This window comes from Telopea speciosissima, chromosome 1 (genome assembly GCF_018873765.1).
Source record: "Telopea speciosissima isolate NSW1024214 ecotype Mountain lineage chromosome 1, Tspe_v1, whole genome shotgun sequence".
Taxonomy (NCBI): domain Eukaryota; kingdom Viridiplantae; phylum Streptophyta; class Magnoliopsida; order Proteales; family Proteaceae; genus Telopea; species Telopea speciosissima.
Window position 1 is genome coordinate 9,801,587 of NC_057916.1, and position 11,159 is coordinate 9,812,745.

Sequence of the window (11,159 nt, forward strand, 5' to 3'; positions counted from 1 at the left end):
ACTTTTGATATGGTTTACAGTTTGCCACGTTTTTTTTTTGGTCAAGGTTTGCCACGTGTTTCATGACTAAGAAAACGGAATCCAATGTTACATTGGATGTATTATCAAAAAAAAATTGTTACATTGGATGTAAAATGTTAGTTAAGGGGATACTCAAAAAGAACTGATTTTGATATCAAATAATAAATGGAATGGGACGGTTCTGGAATGGGATTTCCGTGATATTAGTACTAAAAACCAGTTAAGTTGAAACTGACAGTACCCTTGCAAGGGTATATTTCAATTTCATGTGCTTGTGTTCAAGTTTTATGCTTGTTGCTTGACGTATTTGGGTGGTATTTTCTCAAATGGAGGTTTTATTGATGGACCTTTATTATATATTTTGTGTAGTGATAGCATTAAAACCATATGTGAGTTTGTTTATTTGGCCATCATTAGTCCTTAGTTGTTATTTTAAAAAGTCTACATGTGATTTTACGGAGTTTGAAGAAATAAAACCAAAAAATTCATTATAGTTTCGTATTCTAAATTGCTTTCTAAAAAAAGGGATACCTTAGATCTCATGACGGTAAAAATACCCACAACATTAATAACAGATCTATTAAAGTTCTTCTCCCTTTTCTACAGTATACCTAGAATCATTTAGGAATCAGTATTATCTCGTCCCATAATAATCGAGATTGACACCTAGGTTTGGTCCCCTTAAATGGGATGGTTCTAGGATTGACATCTTTAACATCAATACAAATACGGACCCATCCCAAATATTGAGAACCGTCGTGATTAACACCCTTATAAAGAACAAAGGTGGCTGCAAGTCGTCAAAATTTCAATAAAAACAATCAAGAGTGATTTTAAATCGTGGTATCATATCATACTCTTTTTGTGATAACTTTTTCATTTGACACAAAGGGATGAATGGGGATCGGGATCCCATTCACCGCGGGTGGGAAAGGGTATCAAGAGGGTATTTTGAAACATACAAAAACCCTAGGAGAGACTTGTGAACCCTAGGATGGTGGGTGAACCGTCCTCTATGGGTGAAGGGAAACTTATTTCTGACCCACACATATGTGTCTTCTTACCCTTTCTTTCCCATCCTCAACCCTCTCTCTCTTTCGTTAAGAGCGAGAAGTCACCCTGTTTCTCCATCTCATCTCATATGATCATATCTCTATCTATATGACCTAATCTAAGATGCAATAAATATGTAGAGTTCATTGAAGTATGCTTACATAACATTTGAAGCTTCATTCATTTTTAAAGTAAAGTCTAGAAAATACAAACAATTTTGTAAATATTCATAAGATATTAAAGTATTATTCAAACGAATGACAAGTCTTGAAGTAAAATAAAAGACATAATCATTTGAAACAAGTTTTGAAATTGAAATAATATTCCTTTTAAATGAATGAACATATAACAGTTTTTTAAAACTAATACCAAAGAATCAAATTCTAAAAAAAACTCTTACCAGCCATCACCATGGCTTCAGCTCCAGTGCCCATTTATGAGGCGCACTTCATATGTATCCAATCTTCTTGTCACTTTGAACCCGTGCAAAGTAATAGGACTCGATGGCAATTTCTCTATCGTTGGCCATTATATTTTAGCTATTGAGCCTCTTCTAAATATCAATAAGTTGTATTCCAAAGTTTCTTCAAAAATGGATAACAAGCCGCTTCCATTCAGACTTCATGTCAATGCCTATTGCGACTTGGATTGGACTAGTTGTGCCAACTTTCACTGTTCTATTATACGGTATTTTGTCTTTATTGGATCAAATACAATCTCTTGGAAGAGAAAAAAAACAGTATTGTAGTTAGCTGTTTCATGATTTTCTACTGAAGTCGAATATAGATCCATGGTTGCTATGACTTGTGAGTTGACTTGGTTACATTATTTGCTCAATGATTTAGGGTACCATACATAGTGCCTACCGACTTATAATGTGACAATGAGACAGCTGTACACACATTGCAAATCCAATCTTCCGCGAATGAATGAAACATATATATCGAGATTGATTGTCATGTGATTTGTAAAATACCAGACTCGACAAATGCAAACAATATATAAATGTTCCTTTGATCTTAAGAGGTAGTTTAAGATTAAAGACATTGAATAGCTCATTTTCCTCCAAACCTTCGAATTAATTTCAAAGTAATCTTTCATGAGTCTTTGGCCCAACCCAGATACTTCCTTTCAACCCAGATTAACCTTAGGCCCATTACCTTATAAAACTTAGGCACAAGTCCACAAAATTCTCTTGCCATAAACATTGGGCTTGGGCCGAAGGATTATCCAACCCAATTTTCTGACTCCCCTCTAAACAAAATTCTTTTACAGAATTTCCAATGGAGATCCATAGGAAGCCTTTTTTTTTAAATCTAAGAATATTGAGGCTATAGTGAGTTTGATTACAGAAGTAGGTGATCCACACTTTTTCTTTTTCTTTTTTGAAAAACATTTCACTTGTTAAATGGTGCAACATCTCAAGGGTTATGCTTGAAAATACATCTAAATTTGTTGGGGGTTTCATATGAAAGTAATTAATCCCACGTCAGATGTGAGTAGCCCGTTGTGAAGACTTGCAAGAACTTAAACACCCTTTCCTTAACAGCAATCGAGTTTCACATGTGCTCCCGAGTGAGAATGCAGAAAGTCTCTCAGAGATGATCTCGATTTGTATAGAAGAAATTTTTTCGAATTCCACGTGAAAGCAACCGATCCCACATTAGATGTGAGTAGATCATCATATTCTGATGTAATTACTCATAATGACTAGGATATCGTCTCTTTAATGCGACTAGCTTTTAAGGATGAGTTGAACTCGAGTGTCAACAAAATTTTACAGTTTTGATTTATTTTATTATTTCTAACTATTTAAACACCAAGATTTCCTGTGACAGTACCAGTAGCATATATAGTTTTCTACTGTACCATAAAGTGGGGGCAGATGGTTATACATACTTCTACTGTTCCTCCTTCTCCAATATTGTACTAGTTACTGCACCTGCAAAGACTTTTTATTCTTTCTTTCAACGCATGTGGGTTCGATCGTACCAAATATACCATGTGAAATTGCATTAGAACAGTTTTTAGTTCCAAACCAGATTATGCAAATCAGGTAAGGTAGAATTAGGCAATGACTTTTTAGGTTGTCTAGGAAACTCTATTCAGAGCTCAAAACAACAAACTGTGGCGATGGTGGGGACCAGGTTCCTTTGCAGTACTGCCGGGTGTGTGGTGCACACCCTGCGGTACAATAGAGGTCACATGGCACACATGGCACACATGGCCTCTGCCGTGCCGCAGGATGTGCACTGCACACCCGACGGTACTGCAGAGGATTTTTATCCCAATGGTGGCCAAGGTCAAAGGGACTTGTCGAATTGGAATGAAGCAATCCCTAGGAAAGATGGAGAAAGGTTTTTTTTTTTTTGGGAGAATGTTCTCTGTGCCGCAGCGCAGGCTGTGCCTAGGCACATGGGCCTGCCACTCAGGGGGGCAAGGTGGTCATTGTGCCCACCCCTATGTGCCTGAACGCAGCCTACGCTGCAGTATAAAGAACAACACCCCTTCTCTAGGATGAAGAGAGATAATGTGATCTTATGATTGGATTCCTGAAGCTTGAGTTCCATTGTTAAAGTCACGCCCTTATATGTATATGGTCTAGATCGCTACTTTCTTAAGATCAATTGAAAGGTTTTTTGTCTTTTTTTTTTTTCTGAGTTGAAACCGAGATTTCCAAGGTTTCTATCAAAGCCTAGTTGAAATCTGATGTTTTCTGAGTAAAACTCGACACTACCGAAACAGTATCAATCCATGTTCTTTTCTTACCATCCAAACATAGTTTGATCTTGTATCAATACGTGCCAAATCTCTATAAATGACACTTAGGCAAGTTAAATGTCATGGTTAAACTTTGGGGCACCAATGCAAGGATTCAAATAAAAAAAAATTAGAGAGATAAAGATCTGAAGGAAGGTTGAAAGTCAGTCTCTTTTTTTTTGGGGTGGGGGGGGGGGATTGAGTGAGGTGAGGAAAGATGTCACGAATTATAAGAAGACAAATAGTGATATAAATAAGGTAGGGGCACAAATTAATGTCTGCCCAATTTATAGGTTCCCATCTATTCATTAATGTGAATTGGTGGGTCATTCTACCCCAAAAAATAGTGGGTCATAATCAAGATAGGCATGTCCAATCAGTAGAAATTTTAACTCTTGGCATTAAGAGGAGGAAAACATGATATGCCTTAAGCAAACAATTTTGGGGTCTCCTATCTTCTAGATAATTCATATTGACCATGTAATACAAGTACATACCATGACGAAAAATCTTAGGGTAGCAATGCAATTGGATCAGGTCTGAGTTGGGAAATTGATGAATTTGAAGCCAAATTGAACCCAAATATGACCAAAGGTTTGTTTGGTATGTTTTCTTGGAATACAGTCTAGGTCAATTTTGCATTTTCAAACAATAAAAACAAGGGAAAATATCATCTCCCTCCCTTCTAACTATCCTTAATATCAACCCAGTATCCAAGTTTTGAAAAATAACAATGCTCTCCCCTACTTTTTCAAGATTCTATCAACAGTACCCTAATCGTTAAAAAACGCTATTAAATGATGTGTACAAAATTTTTTAAACCCCAAAATACCCTTAATTTAATTTCCAATTTTGCCCTCCCCTACTTTACCTTTTGTTGTGTTCTTCTCTCGTTTCCTCTTCTTCCTCTATGTTTCTTTTTCTTCTTCTTCCTCGGCCAGCACCACCACCACCACCATTCTGTTGAGGGACGAAGATTGAAGAGGTATTTATAGAGGTGAAAGGACTTCTGGAATCGTAGGAAGGAGGATTCCAAGAGGTGCGATCGGAACCGAGAGATCTGAGAAAGTAAGATGGAGCGGACTGAGATTTTGGACGAAGGATCCTCTGTCCTAGGTGACCTAACCCCTAAGATTTCATCCCCCACTACCCTTCTTGGTACAAGATTGAAACCAGAAACCGGAGCTGGTTTCCCAGTCACCATCCAGAGCTGTTTCAGCAATATCTTAATTGAGTAACTATATTAGTTTGGGGCTGTGCTTGGATGATCTTAACAGGTTCGAGTGTTACGAAGTCTTACCTGAAATTTCAGGTTGAAAAGGGTTCCATCCATTGAAATCTCCCAATGGAAGCAAGTCTAGTCCACCGCAGGAGGCCCCATCGTGAGGTTGAAGACAACCTCATATATTCCAAAAGGAGTATTACGCCACAGGCCCATAGTCGCGATTCTAAACTTCTAATCGATTCCCATCTGTACCGTACAAAAAAATCGATTCCCATCTGTACCAAACAAAAAAAAATAAAATCGATTCACATATGTACCAAAAATAAATAAATCGATTCCCATATGTACCTAAAAAAAAAAATCGATTCCCAGAACTCAAATCTCCCAATAGTCAAGAAAAGGACAAGGGCGATGGTTATGGGAGAAAATCGGTGAAATTGGAGCGACTGTCCTGACCGCAAAAACTCAAGAAGACATCATATTCCACCGACGGGAGGAAGAAGAAGTTCCGTAGGTCATCTCGACAGCCATGGACAAATCACAAGATCAGATGAACGATGATTTTTTACTGCCCAGAGAGAGAGAGAGAGAGAGAGGGTGGGAAACAGAGACACTGCAATAAGAAGTAAACACAGGAAAAGGGGGACTGCCCAGGCTGTATTAAAAGAATTTTTTTTCTTGATCCAATCAGGAAAAAAGGAGAGAGAGAGAGAGAGACTGTACCTATAAATCACATCTCTGTGAGAAGATGAACAGAAGGAGGGATGATTATCGTTATATCTATTAGCATAACTTTCCTGTATAAACATCTGAAATCTCTCACTACCGAAGCAAACAGTTTCAATTTTCCTTCGCTTGATCTTTAAAATCTTGAAGAGCTCAAGTTCGGTCGCTGCCACTCGGCTTTATTGTTTTGATTTTTAATGGAAATAATTATGGAAACAATTTATAAGGTCCAACGTGTGGAAGCAGAATAGGCATCCTAAGCGGTGGTGGTGGTGCTAGCGGTGGTGCTGGATCAGAAGCGGCAGTGGTGGCGATGATGGTGGTGCTGGCGAAGAAGAAGAAGATGCAAAAGGCCAAAGCAAGAGAGGGCAAAATTGGAATAAAATTATAATAAGGGTACTTTGGGGTTTTAAATATTTTATACATGCCACATCATCACTTAATGGTGTTTTTTAACAGTTAGAATACGATTGACAGAATCTTGGGAAAATAAAGGAGAGCATTATCATTATTCAAAACTTGGGTATTGGATTGATATTAAGGATACTTAGAAGGGAGGGGGGAAGTTTATCATCCACATGTCATGTTCCACTCAAAATGGAGTGTACCAAGTAGAGGAATAAAACTCTTAAATTCATTAAATGGTTGACACTTAATGTGGGAGAGAGTATGCTGTAAGGCTGCATAGCGTACACCAAGGTCTCTCTGCATCTTTCTCTTTCCTCAAACAATAGGAGCAGATCACAGATGTATCGTTTCATAAGAGGGGAGGGGAGGGGAGGGGAGGAGAGAGAAAAACCTAGGGAGGCACTAGTATATGCCACGCAGTCTGACAATGTTTTTTCTCTCTCATAAAATGAGGGAGATGATTTATGTATTGAGAAAAATGTTTCTAAGTCGGCAGTGTGACTGAGGAGAGAGAAACACATAGGAGTGTTGGAATATGACACACTCCCAGACAAAAAACTGATTCCTAATTACCCCTTTTAAGTCGGCAGTGTGACTTTGAGGAGAGAGAAATACATAGGAGTGTTGGAATAGGACACACTCCCAGACAAAAAACAAAAACACTGATTCTTAATTACCCCTTTTAATGGAATTCCCGCTGCCTGTATTGCAGGAAAATTTTGTTCGTGATTTCTGTGCTTCCTCAACCCCACCGGCTCAAAGAACATGAGCTCTTACATATCATACCTTATTTTATTTGCTTCTGCACATTTTGCGAAGCATGAATTATTTACTAGTAATCCTAAACTCATGGGGCTGTCTCCTTGTGTATTGGAGAGAGTAAAGAATGGCTTTTAATTCATGATTTTATGCCATTGACTCCAATCCCCAAGTCTTTACAGGGAGACTTCTACCTTCTACCTAGATTAAATGGCTTTTACTGTTATTGTTTGGGGTTTGTGTGGTGGCCAAAGCGTAGTTGACTTAGTCATAAAGGTGGGTTTCCAAATCAGGGTATTGACAGGATCACACACCCAATTCAACAACAACAGTGACTTGAACAATGACATGCAATGAGCTTCAATTCAACAACAGTGACTTATAGGAACAATGACAATGAGCTTGGCGTATTAAGAGCTAAGGGTTGAACAAAACACATGGTTCATTGCAAGAAGCAAAATTTCAGGGGCAGCCTTGCTCTTGCTCTTATTATTTCTTCAAATGCACAACACATATCAAGCAATGGTTACCAACCTTTATGAGCAAGAAGATTCAAAACAGAACCAATTAATGGTTCCTAAAACCAGCTCAAATAAACAGGGACCGAGACATGGCTAACAAGGTAAGGTGGAGGGTACAACAGCAAACAACCTCTCATCCAAGACCTACTTGCAAGCAAGAACACAAGAAGAAGGGGAACAACAAAAGAATATACAGAAAGAATCAAACAAGGACTTTGTCCTTTCATTTTTTAAAATTGTTAGTCGAAGCTCGATGAGCGGCTCCATCTCCCTTGTAAGTAATCCTCCAACGATACATTTTGTTCAATGCTGCTTACGGACAATGAATCGTCCTCCACATCAAGCAATGCAACATTAAGATGTGACTGGATATTAGTGTGGGGAAATGCTTCCTCATCCTGTGTATCAAACTCCTCTGAAGCCTTAACCTGTAGCTTTGCCCACTTGGTTACCTCAGGATCACCTTGGAGGAGCTTCAAGACCTGAGATCAATGGTCAGAGGTTTCAGTTGTCATGATAAAAAATACATCGTTATTGTGTAAATATGGAAGCACAAAGTGGAAGTAGAGATGACTTACAAGATTCATTCGAGGTCTTGATCGAGGTGAGCGTCTGATACAGAGGGTAGCAGCTAAAACCATCTGCTCCATCTGATCATGGTCATAACTATCTCCAAAGCTTGGATCTAACAATTGGATGATTTTCCCACCATCAAGAATTGGCTTTGCCTAAAACATGGCCACCATTATCAGTCAAAAATCAAATTCAAGAAATAAATGAAAGTACCCCTCAAGGATTACCAATAACTTACCCACATAACAAGGCTCTCTTGGCCCTTTGGACAGTCACTGCAGATGGGCTTCCTTCCGGAAAGAAGCTCAAGGAGTACAACACCAAAGGCATAGACATCAATCTTGTCATTTACTTTGCCATACATGAAGTACTCAGGAGCCAAATATCTGCCGCAATGGAATTGTAACCAAATTACTCTTTGATCACGGATGATTATAGGGAAATTACAGTAGGAGAATTTACATACCCAAAAGTTCCTGCAACATCTGTGCATGTTATGTGAGATGAGGAGGTTGAAGCCCAGGTAGCAAGTCCAAAATCCGACAGCTGAATGAAACAATAAGAACAATATGAGCAATGATAGAATATGATTTACAGAAGCTGTCAAGTAAAAGGATAGTAAAATTAGGAGTGGTGTGGAGTGGAGTACCTGTGGCTCAAAATCATCAGAGAGAAGGATATTCGATGATTTCACGTCCCGATGGATCACATTTTGAGCACTCCCAGTGTGTAGGTATTCCAGAGCTTCAGCGACACCCAGAGCTACCTTGTACCTCTCTCCCCACCCGAATGCCGACTTGTCCTTAATATTACCTGATTCAGTGAATAAGAAACAACCAGTAGAAGAAATGAAATTAGAAAATGAAACAAGACTGCAGTTTGATATTATATCTACACCAAGAAATTCAACTAATCATTACCGTGAAGGTTCTCTTCAAGGCTTCCCCTGGAAAAAAAGTCATAAACCAATAGAAGATTGTTGTCCTCAAAGCAGAACCCAAAGAGGGAGACTATGTTATTGTGATTTAAGGTTGTGATGATCTCAATTTCCAACACAAATTCTTTCAACACATCTTCTGATGGCTTCAAAATTTTTACTGCCAGTTCTTTCCCATCTGGAAGATGCCCTCTATAAACCTGGCTACTGCCTCCTTTTCCCACCAAATTATCTGAAAAAGGAGGTTAGATTGTTAGAAACAAACCACAATTACATATGCCCAACTCAAAACAAGTTGACATTAACAGGAAATTGAAGTCGAAAACAAACCAGTCTTAAAGTTAGACGTCGCCGACACAAGTTCCTGGTACCCAAATAATCTACATGTGGATGAGTACTTCTCGTGCAGACCTTCCAACTCTTTGGGGATGTTCTTAGATCCATTCTTGGGTGAAGGAGGAGGAGAAGTCGCATTGGTCCCTACTGGAACAATTGCGCCGCTCTCTCCATCCAATTTAGAGGCACAAGCTTCACCCTGCTGATGACTGTTTATTTGATAACAATCAGGATAAACTGCTACTGAAGACCTACTAGGTAGCCGCATTGCCCATTGGACTACAGAGATCTGCTTTTCAGAAGATCTCTCCTCTGATTGCCGATTTGGCCAAAATCTCTGGCGAAGGAGCGGCCAACCAGGTCTCAACTCCGGCATTTTGTGGATCCTTAGTGAGATTGAATTTGAGAATCCTTCAAGAGCCTGTAGTGGCACTAAAGCCAAAGAATTGTCTTTATTCTCATCACCATTAGAATCTTCTGTATGTTGGGTACAATTGGTATCCTGCGTACAGATTGAACAAATCTGCCTCAGTGATGAAGCCACTGAACAATCCGACCCCGCTTTTGGTGATTCCGCCTCAGAACCCCTACGAGTTTCCTGATTAGTTACAACCGCTGCTGGTGCGTCCTTTAGTAGTCTATTACTATGATGCTTACTCAATGAGCGCTGAATCACAGAGAACAAATTCTTACGCAGGCCATGATCCTCTTCTGCTGTAAGAGAGAACCAAGAAATTAAAAGAGAGTTCTATAATTATATTGAGATTTAAGAAGAACTAAGACAGAATTGAACCTCGGGAGCCACTGGAGGGTACTGCAGATGCTTCTCTCGTAAACAAAACTTTACCGTTATTAGCAGCAACAACACAACAATCTTTCGAAAGTTTCCTCGCACAGTACTTTGCAACAGAAACAGGAGACCCAATTGTGCGGTGGTTCCTGGCCGTCCCTACAATGATTTTACTAGCCCCATAAACTTTCGCTTCCCGCACTATAACTTTCCGAACTGAAGACCCTCTGCAGATCTTAAGTTTGAGATCCACCTTCACAATTGCAACCAAATCAGTTTCAACCCAAAAAAACAAGAACTCAAAGGGGGAAGAGAGAACTAAAATGAAGTATGAACCTGTTTCAAATTGCAGAAACCTTCATACACAGCAAGTACAGAATCAAACGCTTTGACCAGCGAGAGAAGACATGATTTCCCATCTCGATCAATGACGTCTACCTCACAAAAAAAACAACAAAACCCAGGTACCAATATCAACCACAGAACAAAAGCCAGACCCATAAACGCAAAAAATGATTCTACAAAAGCCAAGATTCTTACCTGAATCATTGAGTACATGAAGAGCAATAACTCGATCGCCTGTTTGAGCGACTTTGACGAGAGCCCAAGTAAGTAACTCTCTGCTCTCTGCATCCAACTTCACCCCTACCATAACCGTTGAACCATCACCGCCGGTGACTTCTTCACCTTCGCCGGCCGGCCTATCACTCAACATTTTCATTTCTTCTCTCTTTTCACATTAACCTTCAGATCTCACTGAAATTCTTCCTCTGTTTCTTCCCGCCGTTTACTGAAGCATTCATGCCTCCACATCCACATCGCTCTGTTAATTCCTCGTTTTCTGTGTCTCTGTCTCTGTCTCTCACTCTCTCTATCTCGTATATATAACCATGGCCGAACCGGTGTTTCATTTGCTTTGATTTGCTTTTCTCAGCCGCCCACAAGAAAAGAAAGAGATTAAGTTAATTCAAATCAATCTCATCCGTTCAATGCATAGACCTGATCTGGTAGGTCCATTGATTTGACAATCAGAGATGTACAATGTACAGT

General features: G+C 39.3%; 1 protein-coding gene across 1 annotated transcript; it reads right to left on the reverse strand.

Annotated features, from left to right (window-relative positions):
• Nucleotides 1-7,403: 7,403 nt before the first annotated feature.
• Nucleotides 7,404-10,959, reverse strand: LOC122664926. The gene is made up of 10 exons (XM_043860967.1): nucleotides 10,650-10,959; nucleotides 10,446-10,543; nucleotides 10,113-10,362; nucleotides 9,314-10,030; nucleotides 8,967-9,215; nucleotides 8,696-8,859; nucleotides 8,513-8,592; nucleotides 8,285-8,432; nucleotides 8,052-8,201; nucleotides 7,404-7,955 (listed from the first exon to the last, which is right to left on the reverse strand). Exons 1-10 carry the CDS (start codon nucleotides 10,828-10,830, stop codon nucleotides 7,713-7,715), a joined length of 2,280 nt encoding a protein of 759 aa, XP_043716902.1. The 5' UTR covers nucleotides 10,831-10,959; the 3' UTR covers nucleotides 7,404-7,712.
• Nucleotides 10,960-11,159: the final 200 nt, after the last annotated feature.